Genomic DNA, 19,481 nt, shown 5'->3' on the forward strand with positions numbered 1-19,481 from the left:
ATTGACCTCAGGTCTTGTGAGCATTTCACTAACAGAAGTTTCCAGTCCTGCCCACCCCTTTCTTCCTCTTGATATTTTCCAGTTAATGTACTTCAATGGCTTCTGAAGTGATCTCCCTCTCAATAGTGTCTTAGATCTTACCCTACACCATGAATTCTTTACAAGAATATTAAGACTAAAAATTTGATTCCATCTCTTCTTTCTTAGGGAATCTTCACTGTCTCTCTATTAACTTACAAGGCAATGCCTATAGTCTTCAGTTTATGCAGTGTCTGCTCTGATAGTTTGTTAATAGTCCCTTAGTTTAGTCCTCTTTTACTTAGGAGAAAAAGTATTTGCCAATCCAATTTCCATGGCTAGGATATAGTCTAGTATTTGTGATGGTTGGTGTGACTTTTCAAGTTGACAGAGTCTAGAATCACCAAGGATATGGCTGTGGGCATGCATGTAAAAGGGTTATTTTATAGGAAGACACACTTGGTTGTGGGGGACTCCGCTTCCTGGGCATGCTAGGCATGAGCAGACATTCATGTTCTCTGCTCTGTGACTATGGACATGTGACTAGCTGCTTCAAGCTTCTGCTCCCTCAACTTCTCCGCTGTGACAGGACTGTACCTTGACCTGTGATGCAAAACTTAACTTTCTCCTTTAAGTGACTTTTGTCAAATGAAGGCAGCATCTACCCACGATTAATAAGTAAACACTTAGAAGCATAATTAGTACTTAATTTTAATTAAAATTAACTGTTAAGAAGGACTGGACTGTAATAGTGTTCAATATCAACTTCTGAAAAAAAATTACATTTATATAAAAGAAATGAAAACAGGCCAGCAGAAATCCTAAAAAGGTGCAGCTTCCCTTATTGCACATGGATGAACTGTGCTGTCTGGGTAGGATAATACTTAGGCTAGGCCACAGGAGGAAATGAAATCAAAGAGGGCAAACCTCCAGTCTGCATTTAGACTACAGGTGGAATCCTCCACTGGCCTTAAAATATACTAAGTATATTGGACACATAGATGCTCTTTACAGACATGGCTGCCATGCATTTCAGCGACATACATTCTATTTGTTCAAGTCTTGTGTAAGCTCACTGCACAGCTCACACACAGTGAGTACAACATTTGCTCACAAAAGCCCCCAGTGTTCACACTCACAGACAACAGGGGAAGTGAACGGCTTTCTTTTCCACCCTTACAGGGAACCACACTGTAGCTATGGTTCACCTTTTTGAGCACTTCTGATTTTGGTCATTTATATTAGAGCAAGGAAAGAGTGACAGTTAATGTAAATGGGTACTAACAGAATTCCTGCTACTACACAATAAAATGCAATTTTAAAAAAGTCTCCACCATGTTCATTTAAGGTGGCAATAACTGTATGAAAAAGAAAAAGCCTGTAAACGTATGGAAACAAATTACAAAATGATTTGTTTTTTTATCCTAGAGTGTATTTTTTTTTTTTTATGTAAACCTGTGGACTTAGTTACCACATAAACTTGTCCCCCCCTAAGCCCAGGTTTGACCTTAAAGTTTGGCCTGAGCTAGTTTGGCCTTCAAGTTTTCTCCAAGTTTGTCCATGAACTCAAACGTATTCAAGTAGTCAGAACGTTGAACGCTGGTGAGAGAAAGATAAAGGAAGGAAATTTAGCTTTTTTCCCCTCTGGTATGTTCCGAGGTAACTGAAAAACAAACAACTCCTAGCCATGCTACTCACACTTCTAGAAAAAAAATGATTAAAGTTAACAGGCTATAAATTCGTGGGTAATGACTGAGGCTTCGGGGATGACGGTGCTCAGGGCAGCCTGCAGGAGACTGACAGGTGTATACATCTACAGGAGGCTTTTTTGGCTTTGAACTGATAGCAGCTTCAGTCCCAGATAATGCCATGTAACTGAAATCATCCCTCTTATTTTTTATTCTTAGAAATAATAAAACCCATCCAGGGTAGAGCCATGTGTTTACCTACATTCCCATACACTGTTCCGTGTTCTTAAGAGAAGGCTTTGACGCTTTTATTTTCATTTGTGTCTTAAAAACAAAAGGCAATGGATTATCTGGGTGAAGATTGCTAACAAAAGCCTAAAGACTAGGTTATAATAGCTCTACACTGGTAAGCATGTTTCAAATGTATCTTTGAGATTTAAGTTAGGAAACATGTAACCAATGAGTCCACACCTTTCCTGGGCTACACTGACTGTGACAGATCTGAGGTGATACTGGTAAGGGGTATGTTATTAGTTTATATCTTAGTAGAATTTTCTTTTGGTTTAAAACTTTAGTTTTATATTCTTAGTTGAAATATAATTGTATCACTTTCCTCCTTCCCTGTCCTCCCGTCAGCCACTCCCAATTCCCCTCACTCCAGCTCCTTCTATGTCCTTCCACTCCCTAATTGGTAGGTTCTTCTTCCGCTTATGTACATATGTGCAAAATATATAAACTCAACCCAATGTGTCCATCTCATTGTTTTTGTAAAGAAAACAGAGGGCAAAATAATCTAGTCACCAAGTACTAGTACTCTTCATTGTCTATCCTTTGCCTAGAAATTTATTTTTATTATTTTTTTAAAGTTGTGTGTGTGCACGTCAGTGTAGTAACTATGTTGGAACCCCTGGAGCTGCACTTATAGGCAGCTGTGAGCCACCTAACCTGGGTGCCGGGAACCCAACTCACATTCTCTGCAAGAGCAGTGGGTGTTCTTAAGCACTGAGCCATCACTCCAACCTCCTCATTCTCATTAAAAGTAGTTTTGTACACAGGAGTTTGATTGACATGCCTATGTAGCTATGTATTTCTGTTTGATCTATGACCACTTTCCTGCTACAAAGTGAGTAGCTATAGAAAGACTACATCTCCCTGCTACCTGATAACACACAGGTATTGTGCCGACCACAGGAAAGATGAGTAACTCACATAATTCTAAAAGGGGGTAATTTGACCAGTAAGTACATGCAGGGCATCTCACACTTACTTGGGTAAGCCTTTAATGCAAGCAGCCAAGTCCTTAGTCATAAAGCCAGCCTCGATGGTGTCAATGCAGACTTCTTCTAGAGACTTTGCAAAGAAGCTGAGCTCAGTATTGTTATCAAGCTTTGCTCTGTGGGCTAACCCTCGGGACCAGGCAAAAATGGAAGCTATCAAAAGAAAATGAGAAGTATACATTTTTATCACTCTACTTATGGGGATTCCAAGTATTTCATTCTTTCCAGAGATGGGGCAGGTTCTTTTTTAGGTGATGGGCATCACTAGATGCTATGAATTGTGACAGTTGAGAATATTTTATCTGTTGGAGAGATTTATCCCTCTGGCCTTAAATGACACTTCATTGTTCCAGGGGTAAAGGCAAATACTTTTGAAAACACTCCTCTTTGTAATGTCTGCTTGCCAACAAAATAGAACATCAACATTAAAATAGCTCCTAATAGCTGGCCATGGTGACACACACCCATAATACCAGCACTTGGGAAATAGAGGCAGAGGGATTGCTACAAGTTTGAGGCTAGTCTGTGTCCTAGGCTAGCCTGGGGTACATGAGACCTTGTCTCACCACCACTGTTCAAATAATGAAACAAATTTTAAAAACCCCACAGCTCCTCATACTAATGAGTTAGCAACTTGGTGATGATTTTGCACAGGAGACTCTAAGTAGCAGAGGTCCATGACTGAGTTCTTCTGAGATTGTCTTTGAAGATGTCTGGCTGGAAATCAGTGAAGCAGAGCATCTTACCAATGGGGTTGGTGGATGTCTCCTGTCCTTTCTGGTACATGCGGTAGTGACGTGTGACAGTGCCATGGGCAGCCTCTGCTTCTACAGTCTTACCATCTGGACAAATCAGCACACTGGTCATCATGCCAAGGGAACCATAACCTGTAAGTGGTAGAGCATGAAGAGTTGGGTCCAAATGCATGAACAGCACTGATCTAGAAATGAGAGTAACAGACTTGATATTGACAGATTATGATAAACTTGACATGCATACATGCAACTATCAATGCTTCTGCCCCGCAGAAAACAGAATTCCAGATTCAAGTTGAGCCAAATTGTCTGGAGAGGCTATTTACTCTCTCAGGAACATCTGCTCTGTGATAGGGACCAATTATACTACATCCTCCTTCTGTGGCTTCATGGTTCTCAAGACTCAGTTTTCCCACTTACAAAATAGGGAAACAGGAGCTCCTACTTCCCTGAGTCGTGGGATTAGAGGAATATAATGAATACATGGTTGTATATTTATACTCCTTAGAATAGAGCTTTCTATCAGGTAAGAGCTCATGCCACCGTTCTTCTGTGTAGAATTCCCTTTTCTAGAGAATGAAAGTGAGCTACCCACTGCCCTCACATGGCTCACCCTTGCTGGGGGGGGAAAGGGAAGAAAAGATTAAGAGGATGGCTTGGATGCAGGAGCATCCCACTTGCTTTCCATGTCCAACACTCTTGACATTTCTGTAGTTCCCTACTCAAAGAACCTTACTCAAACCTACTCCAACGTCCATGCAATTCTTTACTTGCTTACAAAGTGCCTCCTTCATTTTCAATATTCTCCCATGTGCACTAAGATGTCTTTATTTTCCTCTTTGGTCATACTAATTTTTTTTTTAAATCTTATTTGTTGTGTGTGCACGCGTGTGTGCATGCATACACATGTACATGTGGAGGTCAGAGTACAACTTTTTAGAGTTGCGTCTCTCCTTCGACCTCGTGGGTCTTGGGAACTGAACTGCAATCACCAGGCTTGGTTGTTGGGGCCCACGAGATGGCTCAGCTTCATCTTGACTTAAGGTCAGTGTTCAAAACTCTCTTCCTAGGCTGAAGTCATAAGACCTAAAGGTCTAAGGCATGGCTACAGTAGATGTTGGTCTCGGATGTCTTATCTAAATAAACAGCAGGCTCGGTCTGAGGTGTGGCTACTTTTGACCCTCAAGGCCAGGCAATGAGAAGTTGAGCCTACGGAGTGGTCACCAAAAGGTTGGAGATTTAAGGTAGAAAGTTTGTTTGTTTCTTGTAATAATAAAGTCAGCCGGGCGTTGGTGGTTCAGAGGCAGGTGGATCTCTGTGAGTTAGAGGTCTACAGAATTAGTTCTAGGACAAGCTCCAAAGCTACAGAGAAACCCTGTCTCACCCCCCCAAAAAAAGATACAGAAGTCCTTTTGCCATGCTCCCCTTTCTAGTTGGGGTACTTAAGAATGTTGAAGAATAAACTTGGGGTGTTTATTGCCCTCCTGACTCTATCCTGTGTTCCTTTACCTGCTGTTTCTCAATCCACACTCCCTTTCTCAGGTACAAACTGGGCAAGTAGGCTGGATTCAGCTAAAGCCCCACAAAGATGGGTTGCAGTATTTGGTGGTAGATGCCTTTGCTTGCCCCTCTTATTATCTCATGCATATGGTGATTAAAATAAAAAAAAAACAAGAAAAACAAAACACCTCAAACCATATTTGAGAATCACTGTTTCCTAATAGCATAAAAGAGAACCAAGGTTCTAGCAAGAAGTGAGGGGTCCCTAACCACCAAAGGATGGGATCCCCAAGAGCTTATTATCTGGAAAAAGGTCCTAAGTGTGCTCCTGAGTAATTGCCATTCCTCCTCCCATCTAAAGCTATTCACACTGATCTATTTTGAAGTTGGTAAGCAAAGGTAAAGCACTTGAAAGGGAAAGATGCCTCTGCGTGGCATCACTAGCTCTCCCCAGTCACTGTGCTTGCTGCCTTGAGGCTTCAGAGGCATGTGATTAGTGAGGAGCTTAGCATCTCGCCAACCTGCCCTCCACACAACTGTGGCTTCACGGCTCCTACCCAGTGTCTAGCCAGACACTAGCTGGTGTCACTGTCAAGCTGAGGACAGAAACGAAAGGCTCTGGACTACCCAGCAGCTGTACCTCTCAAGAACAAAAGGGAAGCGAACTGTTGCCTTGTATTTAATCTGACAGGCTCCCTGCAGTCACTGATTTACAGGCTGTAGGCTACTGGTTCTCAACCTTCCTAATGCTTCCACACTTGAACACAGTTCCTCATGTTGTGGTGACCCTCAACCATAAAATTATATTTTTCTTTTGCTACTTCATAACTGTAATTCTGCTACTCTTATGGATTGGAATATAAACATCTGATATGACCCCAAGGGGACTGAGACCCACATTGAGAACTATTGCTCCAAGACACAGGGTCTTGGCTGGGTTTGTTCTCAGGACTTACCACACTTTAGAAGTCAAATTATTTCTCTAGATGCTTCTTTGTACAATGACAGGACATTTAAAAACAATGGCTGTGGGGCTTTAGCTCACAGTACAACACGTGCCTAGCACATACAAGAAAGACCTCAGGGTGACTTCGCCTACCATTCCCAGAACTCTGAAGACAAGGAATGGTTTTCCTTATCTACCATGGAGTTCTGGCAAAGGACTGTTCCTTCCTGTGTCCACTCAGCACAAATGTTTGCAGAGTTTAAAGGACTAGAAGGATACAGAAAGTTGTATAACCCACATATCCTGATACTAAATCTATCTTCAGTTGGGCTGGTCTACTGATTTTCAAACAGATTAGAGATATTTTCAGTTTTCACCAGAGTGAAAGCAGGACCGTCCTCCAGGGAGAAAGTACACATAACTGAAGCTAATGCAAACATTCATCTGTGGAGATTCAGGTTCATGGAGTTCTCTTGTGCAAACCTCACACTGAAGAACCATTTGGTACTGAGGAAGTCAGGGAATTTGTATGCATTTATTTGGCGCTAACACCTGGCCCAACCACTCTGGTTCTTGGAATTTCTGTGAATACAGCATTGGGGTTCACTCACTTCCTCTGTGTTAGAAGCTAAACACCAAACATTTGCTTTACAGGGCATCAGAACAGCCTTCGAGGCTAGCAGCAGGAGCATACTTAAGGACCTATTATTGCCAGATAAATAAGCTCTTGGAGACCCCATCCTTGGTGCTGGGGTCCCTCACTTTAGTCCTGCTTCTTGGTTTTCTATATTCTTCAATGGCTTGTTTCTTGGAGACAGAGCTTCTCTATGTATTCCTGCCTGTCCTTGAACTCACCATGTAGACCATGTAGGCTTTGGAACCCAAAGAAATCCACTTGCCTCTGCCTCCTGGGATTAAGGGTGTACACCACCATTCTTGGTTTCTTATCGAATTCCCACCATGAGATGACAGGGGAGACAGGCTGGAGGCTTTGAAACTTCATGTGGGGTAAAAGGCTGATGTGTGTTACCACATTGTAAGGCTGGAGCCAGGAGTGTCCAATTACTTTGGCACTTCTTCTGTGACCTTGAACAAAGCCTCTTTCCCAGGGAGACCTTGATTCTCTTACCTGAGGGGTAAGCGCTAACATTTCATCATGTGACAGTGAAGGATTAAGAAACTCCCTTATCACACCTGGGAAGTTTGTGGAATGACCTCACTGCCAGCAGCCATGCACCTCCTCTCCCCTGTCCTCTGGCTGTTTACCTTGGGCTACTGAGTCCGACTGCACATCGCCATCATAGTTCTTACAGGCCCAGATGAAGCCTCCCTCTGATTTCATAGCTTGAGCCACCATGTCATCAATGAGCCTATGCTCATACCAGATCTTCTGAGCTTCAAACTGGGATTTGTATTGCCTAAAACAAACAAGAGAAAGCAAGAATAAAACAGAATTAGTCTTATGTCATCTGCAACTCCCAAAAGAAACAGGAAACTCTCCCAAGTACTTCCTTATATCCTATCATTTTCAATATAATGATCAGATTCTGAGATTTTAAACTCATTTTAAAAATATAACAAAGGGGGAAAGACTATTTCACTGCTTGATACGTTTCAGGAATCGGAGACACTGTGGCTGGTGCCCAGGCTTGGGACAGACAGGCACTAGGAAGAGTAGTCCCAATGCTTCAGCAAAAATAATTTCTAAGCTCCCCGCCCCAACACATGCTCTAATGGGGAGCTAGTCCATGTTATGAGTTGACACGTACATGCCTTAAGTTGCCTGAAATGAAAACTCACATGCTAAGACAAGTGGCCGCTTAAAGCAGACCTTTCCATCATAGCAAAGGTCTTTAGAAAAGAAACAAGCTGTGTCTGCCTCAGAAACTCACTCTGGAAGCATCAGTACTTTACAGTGTGGGGGGGGGGTTTCTTCCTTCTGGTCCCACTAAACTCAGATTAGTCAGATTAGTCGATACCTAATGTAAGGATGAGTGGTGGTGCTCTTGTATGTCCCAGGGGCTACACCCTAGATGCCCGCTTGCTTGAAAACAGAAAAAGGAATAAAGAGCTGTAGTTACTTGTCATAGATCTCCTGAAAGATGTCTTTGAAACGCCCATCATACTTCTTCAGAATAGTGTTTTTGGTGCTTAGATACAAAGGCCAGCCTTTGGACAGAGCCATTTGGAAGGAACTGTGCGCAAAATCTTCAATTGACTTATCCTGGTTGTACATGCCCATGGCAACACCACCACCTTCTGTGGAGGGGAAACCGCCAAGAACAAAGAGAAGAAAGAAAGGTAAGGGTGGTGGTATTTGTAGCAGAGCTAAACCCATGCACAACACCCAAGTACCAACTTCACAGCAGCCATGACTGGGCCAGCAGTGTGAGGTTCCACACGGACTGCCAATCCGAACAGGCTATGGCACAGGCACAGAGGGGAAGTCTTTGTTCTAGATAAGGATGTTCTAATGTATGCTTGGTAGGACAACAGCAGTTAAGTAAATCATATGGTCTTAAGATCCTGAAGGCTGAAGGCTCAGAGGCCGTCATCTTTAATCCCTGCACTTGGGAGTCAGAGGCAGGCAGATCTCTGTGAGTTTGAGGGCAGTCTTGTCTACATGGTGAATTCTAGAATAGCCAGGGCTACATAGTGAGACCCTGTCTCAAAAGGTGGGAGGAAGGGGGAAGGCCAGTAAATTGGAACTCTTTACACATTTTAACAATTTCCAATGTGTATTTTAGTTTTTAATTGTGTGCATATAGTGTGTGTGTGTGTGTGTGTGTGTGTGTGTGTGACCGCCTGTGTGCACTCATGGAGGCCAGAAGATAAAATTTGATGTGAATCGTCTTCTGTTGCTGTAGGCAAGATCTCTTTTGTTGCTCACTGAGGCTTATGTCAAGTCAGCTAGTTAGCTCCTGAGTGTCTAGAGTCCCTTGTGGCTGCTTCCCATCTCCCTGTAGGGTCACTGATGTTATAGACATTTGCTTCTGTGCCTGGCTTTTTATGTGCATTCCAAAGATTTGCTTCACACAACAAGTGCCTTACCCAGTCCCCAACACGCATTTCAAATTTAGGCATACTCAACCTTCAGTCATGGAGAAAACTTGCATTTTAACTACTGGTTTAAAAAAAAAATCTAATTTCCTGGGGGATACTGAACACACCTACAGTAATTGGTGGAAATAATTATGTTACATGATATCACCGGTGTTTCACAACTCTTATTAATTGACCTCTGTCTGTTATTACTGAAAGTCAGAACCTGAATCCATGCCAAGGCCCCAGGCTAACTTGGCTGAGAATATGAAAAACACTACAACCTGCAGAACTGGATTCTATGAAATCAATATTGCTTAGAGGAGGCAAGGACACAAAAACTCTGGGGACACCGTGTGAACGCTTTCATTTCCGAGCAGTTCTCCCCAAAGAACCCTGACCGAGTCTCTTGTTGGTAGCTGCTGCAGAGGCCAGGGTAGGCAGCCTGTGGACTTGCAGGGTCTCTCCTGTCCGTCTCACCTCTTGTCCTAGAGCACTGGGGTTAGACACACAACTTTGCTTAGCTTTTATGTGGGTTCTGGGGATTCAAACTCAGGTCCTAAAATTTGTGTGGCAAGTGCTTTACCCACAAAAACCATCCTCAAATTCCTTAGTGCACTTTTTTTTTTGGAGGGGGCTTTACTTTTTGCTCTCAATTTCAAAAGAGACTTGAAGTACTTTGAAAGCTATATTTTTTTGTTGTTATTATATATTCCCAAAAAAGGCAAAAAAGAAAATAATTTAGCAAATAATGAAATCAATTCTAAGTAGAAAGCCTAACAGAACAAGAATAAAGATATAGAACAGTAAGTAAATCTAACACTTATACAATTCAGATTGCTGACACTTTCCCTCGAAGAAAAATGCAGCTTGCATCCATGCCTTTGTCTGCAATTTCACATAAGAGTTAGTTAGGTTCACCCCATTGTGTCTACCTGTGCCATGAGAAAACATGGGACTAATAACTTTCTTATTTAAGATTTCGATGTTCCAGGCTGGGCGGTGGTGGCACACATGCCTTTAGTCCCAGCACTTGGGAGGCAGAGGGAGGCAGATCTTTGTGAGTTTGAGACCAGCCTGGTCTGCAAGAGCTAGTTCCAGCCACAGAGAAACCATGTCTTGAAAAAAAGACTTCAGAAATGTTGAAGATTCTGGTTGTCTTTTAAGGCAGCTTTTACAAACAAAACAAAACAAACAAACAAACAAAAGTAACAAGGTTTGCTGAAGGCCCCTGGTAAAATGAGTTGCAGCTTGGAGGGACAGTACATACCTTCAAAGTTATGCACCATGTATGACACCTTTTCAGTTCCATCCTTTGGTGTGTAGGTTATCTCTACTTTTCCAGGCCCCGGAACAACGAAATCAGTTGCTCTGTACTGTGAAGAGGAAACACATATTAGGAAAAGTGCCCCATCAGGCATTGTAAGGGGAAAATAGATTATACAGCCAAACACAGCAAACACAGTAAATTGTTGCTCTTTGGTTTCAAGAGATAGGGTTAAGTGGGGTCCAGGAAGTCCTACTAGTTAGTAACAGTACATGTTAAAGGTCAGTAAATCTTCACCAGGAGCCTTGCTGTTGAAATTTCTAAAAAGTGGTGCATGAGAGAAAGATGCTTTGCATGCAAGAGCTCAAGTGGAGGGTGTTTTTTTTTTTTTTTAAATTAGGAAAAGGGATCATAAAAAAGAGGAAAGGGGAGAGGGGAGACTGGCCTCCAGGGACAGGAACATGAGAAAGAGAGAGAGGGGGGATGGGAGGTGGGCAGGGCTCTTTTAAAAGGGAACATAGTGAATGTGCACAGGTGTTGCTCTTAGTGGCTGCAGCTGAGAGCATATCCTGTCAGAACCCCAAGGACAGGCCAGTACAGATGCCTGAATACTAACACCTACCACATATATACGGTGATTTTACGAGCATCATTTCAGAGAGGGCAGAGAATAATATAAAGTTCTGTCTTAGCTTTGTTTCCGTTGCTGTGACCAAATACCCCAATAAAAGCAATTTAGGGGAAAGAGTTTACTTTATCTCAGTTCCAGGTTAGAGTCCACCCACCAACGTGGGGAAGTCATAGAATCTGGGGACACTGGACATACCCCACTCATGATCAGGAAAGGAGAGCAATGAATGCATGCATGCTTATGCTCTCATTCAGTCCAAGGCCCAGTGAGGGAAATGGTGCCACCACGGTCAGGGAGGATCTTCCCACTGAAAGTAACCGGTTAAAAAAAAATTCACAGGCCAACCTAATCTAGCCAATTCCTTACTGAAACCCGTCTTTCTCAGGTGATTCTAGACTGCATTAAACTGACAATCAAAAGTATCCAATCACAGACATTTTTCGTTAGGAAGCTGACAGCCACATAAAAACAAACAAGGGGCTGGAGAGATGGCCCAGGGGTTAAAAGCACTGGCTGCTCTTCCAGATCCTGAGTTCAAGTCCTTGCAACCACGTGGTGGCTCACCATCCATAAGTAAAAGATAAATATAAATAAAAAGGAAAAAAAAAAAGTCAAACACAGGTGAGAGCAACTGAAGACATTTCAAAGGTCAGAAGTGGGGGAAAATGAGACGATGAAGAAAGAGGACCTTGGCCGTGGTCTGGAGGGAAGGCTGGAGAAAGACACCAACACTAGCTCTGGTGCTGACCGCAGAGGCTGTGCTGGGTCCTGACTCTAAGTTAGAAGTCAAATGCTGAGCAAATCTCATTCTGACAGTGTCTTCTCAAGGAACTGGGGAAAGAAAGTGCCAGTCGCATGGCCTGGGAGGCGAGCCACTGTTAGATTTTCAGGGCTTAGTCATTCTCCAGACCTATGTCCACACAAAGCAGCCATTCTGGAAGCAGCAGGGGCAGGATGATGGATGGCCCCAGATTAAGGCTCTTCAAGGACAGGTACTTCCTAGGTGAGCCCAAGCCACTCTAGTAGAGAATTGTACCCATCACACACCAGGCATCCACAAGTCATTTCTGCACGGGATCTTTTCCAGTCAGTGATCTGTTTTATCCAGTGACTAGAGTTAGGCACCAGCGGGTTGCCAGCCACGCCTGTTGCTTTACAGTAATCCTAGCCACAACGGGTAAAAGAGCAGTCAGATAACAGAAAAGATTAAACACTTCTGTTATAGAAAGTCCTTTACTATGGCAATTGAGGCATTATGCTGTGCCCTAAAATACTTTGTACAGCTCTACGAACATTTAACAGTGAGTCACCATGCTGTTTCAAAAACAAAAAGAAAAGACAATCTATTCTTCCAAATGACAACAAGAACCAACAAAACAAAAACACTGAAAAGGCAGCATGCTAAATAGGGTAGGGTTAATGATAGGGAATCTGTTCTTTTGCCATTTAAATTCCCTTGCTCAGGCCTCTTGCAGATAGATATCTGTGAAGGGCTGGCCAGGATGAAGAATTATCATGAATCACAGTGTGAAGCAAAAGCCATGTGACACATCAAGGACTAAGCTGGTGACCTTCTCCCAGGGACACAAGGACATCTGCTGTGACCACACTGTTTCACCAACACATATGGAAGCCCCTAGATGTCAGCACTACAGATTTCCATTTGTTAAGGTTCGTTTTGATATATAAGCTACTTTCTATTAAGATCCGGTTTTAAGAAACTTTGTGTCATTGCAGCTTTTCTACTCAATTCACCAATGAGACTATTTATACAAGCAGAGAAATGACATTAGTTTTCCAAACTGTACAGACTGCTTTAACAAGACTGATTTCAACTATTGGGTGGCTCTCCCTTTACCCATGTTTGGTAGTTTTTTTTTTGTTTTTTGTTTTTCCTTTGGTTTTCTGAGACAGGGTTTCTTCTGGAACTCACTATGTAGATCAGGCTGGTCTCGAACATGGAGACCTGCCTGCCTGTGCCTCCTGAGTATTGGGATAAAAAGGTGTGCAACACCCACTACCCAGCACTATTTGAAAGTTCTTAATGTGGCTGCTCAATAGAATCTGCTGGGTTTTTGTTGTTGTTGTTGTTTTGTTTTTGTTTTTGTTTTAATAAAAACCCGATCCTCACAAACTTGAGATTTCGACAGCTCCAGGACAGGACCCAAATACTACAAGTGAAACAAGCAAGCAAACAAACAACAAAGAAGCAATGAAATAAAAGCATCTGCACTACCACCATCAACGGCAAAATCCCACTATGTAGCCAGCCAGCATTGAAAACTACCGATCCGAGCCTAGGGTATTATTACAAATGCAAAAATGACAGCATCACATGGAATAGCTTACCAAAAGGATAAAGATATGTTTGGGGAAAAAAAAGTGGTAAGATAGGTGTTTATTTCAAAGTTTATCTGTATTTTCACCCCTTCCTAAATATATGTAAATTCAGTCTATGCCTAATAAATAAATGTTGGACTTCTCTTAAGGGCATGGAAACCCAAAGAACAAAACACAGAAATAGGAGCTACTGACCAGCAAAACACAAAAATGAAAAATCAAAGTATGCTCCAACAACTTACTTGGTCTCCATAAGCATGACGGCCAATGATGATGGGTTTTACCCAGCCTGTCACCAGTCGGGGGATATTTTTGCAGATAATAGCTTCCCTGAAGACAGTGCCACCCAGAATGTTCCGGATGGTGCCATTTGGTGATTTCCACATTTGTTTCAACTTGAACTCCTCAACCCTCTTTTCATCGGGGGTGATGGTCGCACACTTGACACCGACGTTGTACTTCTTTATAGCTTCTGCAGCATCCTTGGTCACCTGGTCATTGGTGGCATCACGATTCTCTATGCCTAAGTCATAGCTTGGAGAGGGAGAGGTGTCAGCACAACTTTTGTGGTTTTTTTTTTTTTTTTGGAGACAGGGGGTTTCTGTGTAGCTTTGGAGCCTCTCCTGGTACTTCTTCTATGGGCCAGGCTAGCCTCGAACTCAAGATATTTGCCTGCCTGTCAGCACAACTTTTCAGACACACTGATAGGCTTTAATCTGCCTGCAGAGCTTGCCAGGTGAAAGTGAAGACCCCCCCCCTCCCCCAACACATCTAAATATGCCAAGTTTTAGCATCAGTGCATCCTAAGCAAAAGATGGGTGCCTGTCTACAAAAACAGGAATGAAGACACACCAGGAGGCTGGGCCCTGCTGCTTCCCTGAACTGCAGTGGGAAGCTGTCTTTTAGGAAACCAAGGAACTCTGCCCAATTGGCTCCTGCTTTTCACCATATAAAGGAAGTAATAGCACAAGGGCAATCCTTGGCCTGGTTTCTCACCACATAATTAGCATATGGATTAAACCCAAGTACAACCTTCTTTTCCCATAGTAAGAGTTATACTTTATCAATAAAGAGATGGAGAAGTAAAAAGGATTTTCTTTCTTTCTTTCTTTCTTTTTTTTTTTTTTTTTTTTTTTTGGGCACTGAAGTGGTAGGAAGGTTAGTTCTGTCAATCAGTGCCAAAAGAGCTAAGGACTCTTTTTGTTGAAGCCAGTTAGTCATAAGGTGAACCTTCCCCTACTTCTTGGGTAAGTGTCTTTGTTCTGGAAACAAGCCTGCAGTTTATTGGATAAGCAATGGAATCCACAGCCATCTTGCACACCACTGTATTTAGCACCAGCTCTCACAGTACAGACCATTCATAGAGAGATGGATGCTGCCTATCCACAGAGCACAGAAAATACTAGCAAAGCTTAAGCAGATAATGGTTTATTGAAGGTAATACAAGCTGGGTGGTGGTGGCACACGTCTCTAATCCCAGCACCCAGGAAATTGAGGCAGGGGGATCTCTGGGTTTGAGCCAGCCTGGTCTACAGAATGAGTTCCAGGACAGCCAGAGCTGTTACAGAGAAACCCTGTAACGCACAAAACAAACAAACAAACAAAACAACAACAACAACAACAAAAAAACCCAAATCATTAAGTGATATTTGTTTTCTATGGCTTTACAGAGAAAGTTTCATTTCTCAAAACCAGTGAAGAATTAAGCTGTCTTCCTCTTTTCAGTGTTTGTATCTTCCTTTTTCCAGCTATCTCAACTGGTGCAAACACAGAGAGTTACTTTGATGTGTTTCCAAACAAAAATATTTTCTGCTTCATCCTTAGACAGTTCATACATGCGTATATCTTTTTTTTGCCTAGGAATGATGAATATCTACAAATATCCAACCCCAACTCATAGGAAATGTGAACAATATTATTTTTCATGTTACAGGAGCCATTTCTCAGGGAATCAATCCACAAATGGGTAGGATTTTTTCCTTTTCTCTGCCTTGTTTTAAAATTCCCAGGAAAGGAAAGAATAAACGGCTTAGACCACTGTGCTGTCTCTATCGCAAAATTAAAAATAGCAATAAAACCCTACACCCTTTCCCCACCATAACCAGTTGATAATAATAATTGGGGAACTATTTAAAAGCTGTTTGTGTCTTTAACAGCTTGCAGTCATGGATGTATTACTTTCTTTCTAGGCATCCCCCACACTTTATGTTGTGACAATGCTTCACACTGTAGTCTAGGCTAGCTTGGAACTCACAGCAACCCTTTGGCTTCAGCCTTCTAAGAGCTAGGATTACAAGCATGAGCTGTATGCAGGCTAGAGACAGTTCAGTTACTAATGTGTTTATCTTATAAGGACCTGAGTTCAATCCATGGAATTCACCTTCAAAGACAAAAAAGAGCTAGGCATGAAAAATAAAATGGTCAAGATATGATCATGCATTTGTAATCTCAGAGCAAGGAGGATTCCCTGGGCTTGCTGAATACTCAGCCCAGTTTACTTGGTAGGTTCCAAGCCAGTAAAAGGCCTCCATCAAAAAAAAAAAAAAAAAAAAAAAAAAAAAAAAGGAGGATGAGGAAGATGAGGAAGAGGAGGAGGAGGAAGATCTGGGCCATATGCATAGTTATGTGCATATGTACGTGAATACATGTGTGCGCACGCACACGCAAGCACATGCACGCACACACATGCACACACATGCACACACATGCACACACACACACACACACACACACACAGAAGAAAATTTTGCCCTCAGACTAAGAGCCTCTAAGCATTTAGCTAGGTGTGTTGGTTCGTGTACTCCAGGTCAGTTTAGTCTATGTAGTAATTTCCAGGGTAACCAGAGCTACACTCTGTCTCAAAACAACAAAACAAAATAACAGTAAGCGACAAAGCAAAAACAAAAAGAAGTTCCAGTGAGATGGCTCAGCAGTTGAGAGCACTTGCTGCTACTGCAGAGGACCTGGGTTGGTTTTGTATCAGAACCTGTGCTGGCTCACAACCATCTGTAACTTCAGGTGATCCGATGCCTGCCCTCTTTTGGCCTCTGCGGCCAACAGGCATGCACATGTAGGCCAAATAGTCACACATGTAATTTTTTTTTCTAAAAAAAAATTGAAAACAAAACAACCCTCCCCTCAAAAGCCCATTAGTTCGCCTATTGTCATGCAAAATTCTGAATAGGAAAGTTTCTAAAATGTTTAACAAATTTGGAAGCTATCTGTGAGCATGTGTGTGTGTGTGTTTCATTCAATATGTTTGCAGATCTTCTGCAACTACAATACTGATCTTGTTTTGGTTGCAATACAGACAGCACCAGCAGTTTAGGTTTACACAATCATAATGTAAACTAAATATCTGCACCCAACTAAGCAACAGGACATGTACTGAGTAACTCTGGGTCAAGGCAAAGACAGACACCAATGGTTTGCTTTAAATGTATTGCTCAACACTATACCATGTCAGCCTTTGACCACTTCACCCTTTATAAAAACATTGCCTCTATGTAGGTCAAATGTACAAAAAAGGCAAAGAGCAAACAGAGCAGATAGAGAGGGTGGTGGTTCACGACTTTAATCCCAGTACTCTGAAGCAGAGACAGGTAGATCGCTGAGTTCAAGGCCAGCTTGATCTACAGAGCAAGTTCCAGGACAGCCAAGGATACAGGAAGAAACCTTGTCTCAAAAAAAAAAAAAAAAAAAAAAAAAAAAAAAACAACAAACAAAACAAAACAAAAAATAACCAAAGCGGGTGTACAAGAGAAAAAACACCAGGAAAAAAAAGGAGACAATAACATACTTCCTATATTCCTAATCTATCTCAGCTGGGCGTTGGTGGTACACGCCTTCAATTCCAGCACTCCAGAGGCAGGTGGATCTCTGTGAGTTTGAGGCCAGCCTGGTCTACAGAGCTAGTTCCAGGACAGGCTCCAAAGCAATACAGAGAAACCCCGTCTCAAAAAACAAAAACAAAAACAAAAAACCACTCCTAATCTATCTTTCAGCACAACGAAGCCAGGGCAGAGAGAGGGACGCTGAGACTTAGGGAAGGGTCCTGGAAGTGGGGTGGATGCCTATTCTGGTGAGTAACTGCATGACAAGGATAGAAGAAGCAGAATGAAAGGAAAGCCCCAGCCACCGACTCTGTAGACTGATGAAGACTCAGCTGCAAAGGACAAAAATGATCCCCCACATTTAGTTCAGTTTCTTACTGTCCTCTATTGCTTTTTCTTTCCACAAATAATATATTGTGCTTCTCTAGACTGCTGATTTAATAAGACCTTCAACAGGGAAAACAGATCTCTCATGGGCAAAGGCTCCTACTTCTACGCCTGATAATCTTTGGAGTCTGATATTTGGAGCCCACATGGTAGAAGGAGAGAATCCACTTTGACCTGATCTCTACATGCATGTTGTGGCATGTACACCCCCCCACTCCTAAATAAAAATGTCAAAAAATAAATTCATGTGTATTATATTTAAGCTTAAATGTAACCTTGGACTAGGTATTATGATATGATTTTTTTTCTTAGCATTTGAGCTGAGGCAGGAGGACTGCTGTGAGTTCAAGGCCAATCTGGGCTATGTAGCAAGTCTCTACATCTTAAAGAAAACTAAAAAATTCAAACCAACCAGCAAAAACATCTAAGAGTTTTAATCACAGAATACAGTTATTATTTGTGTAAAAAAGCGGCAAGTACATTTTGAAATAATTATGTTTCTGAGTTTGCTAGCTACATGGAAGAGCAATTCATTTATTTACCTGTGCAGATCCAGTTCCACATAGGGAAGAATGAGTTTTTCTTTAATCAGTTCCCAAATGATTCTTGTCATTTCATCTCCTTGCATCTCCACCACAGAACCGCCATGAATTTTTTTGGACATTTTTTAACTTCAATAACCCTTTAAAAAAAGAGAGAGAAATGTGCCTTGACATGCTATAAAGTAGAAATGAAATATCTACTTTAATTTAGCCAGGTATTGGTGGCACATGCCTTTAATTCCACCACTCCAGAGGTAGGCTGATCTCTGTGAGTTTGAGGCCAGCCTGGTCTACAGAGCAAGTTCCAGGACAGGTTCCAAAGCAATACAGAGAAACCCTGTCTCAAAAAACCACAAAAACAAACAAAAAAAAATGATAATTTATAATGGCACAGTTATACATATGATAACAACAACAGAATTTCTGTGTGTGAGACACCATGCTACAATGCTTACATGTGGCTTCTGAGTCAGCACTGTAAAACAACCCCGTATGGAATTATTTTCCAACTTGAGAGAAAAATAGCTTTGCCAAGGCCATCTTGGCCATCAGTGGGGGAACCTGACCATGAAAAATGCTCTTAATAATGTAATTAGTACTCTCAGCTGGGCATTGGTGGCACACACCTTTAACCCCAGCACTCTGGAGGCAGAGGCAGGCAGATCTCTGTGAGTTTGAGACCAGCCTGATCTACAAGAGCTAGTTACAGGACAGGCTCCAAAAGCTACAGAGAAACCCTGTCTCGAAAAAACCAAAACTGTAATCATTACTCTCAACCATTGGTTGTCTAAGAGCAGATCTATTATTTGTAGAGATCTTCCACTGGTTCTTATGAGCCATATTAAGAGGGACAACAATAGTGAACAATAAAGAATTCTTTGTAGAATTAGGCTTTCCTATAGATTCTGTAGATATTGGCAATGTGGGGCTATATTACAAAAGTGATTTCTCACATAGAGACATCAGGATATAAAAAAAGGCCCCTGCCTAGTAGTACCCACACTTGTCTGAGTCATGTTTCTTGTTATCTCAAAACCTGCACTGCTCCTCTGGTTTTTCAGGGACAAGAGCAGCTGTAGGCTGGGACACCTACTGTTCTAAGATGACATACACTTCAAAAAGTATTAATTTACCTGATTCCAATAAAGCCTAAAGGTGGACTGTTTGGAAAGAGAAACTTTGAGGCTGTGGAGAACACTGTGCTTTGCTCTGGAGGCAAAGGGGTCCCTGAGCCCTCTGAAAGTATCTGTTCCTT

At 42.1% G+C, this 19,481-nt stretch overlaps 1 protein-coding gene across 1 annotated transcript; it reads right to left on the reverse strand.

Moving 5' to 3' along the window:
* Window positions 1-713: 713 nt before the first annotated feature.
* Window positions 714-18,366, reverse strand: Idh1 (isocitrate dehydrogenase (NADP(+)) 1). The gene is made up of 8 exons (XM_051190370.1): window positions 18,227-18,366; window positions 13,707-13,998; window positions 10,497-10,602; window positions 8,266-8,443; window positions 7,451-7,602; window positions 3,730-3,870; window positions 2,974-3,136; window positions 714-1,617 (listed from the first exon to the last, which is right to left on the reverse strand). Exons 1-8 carry the CDS (start codon window positions 18,346-18,348, stop codon window positions 1,527-1,529), a joined length of 1,245 nt encoding a protein of 414 aa, XP_051046327.1. The 5' UTR covers window positions 18,349-18,366; the 3' UTR covers window positions 714-1,526.
* Between the last annotated feature and the right edge of the window lie 1,115 nt (window positions 18,367-19,481).

Source organism: Phodopus roborovskii, unplaced genomic scaffold (assembly GCF_943737965.1).
Source record: "Phodopus roborovskii unplaced genomic scaffold, PHOROB, whole genome shotgun sequence".
Taxonomy (NCBI): domain Eukaryota; kingdom Metazoa; phylum Chordata; class Mammalia; order Rodentia; family Cricetidae; genus Phodopus; species Phodopus roborovskii.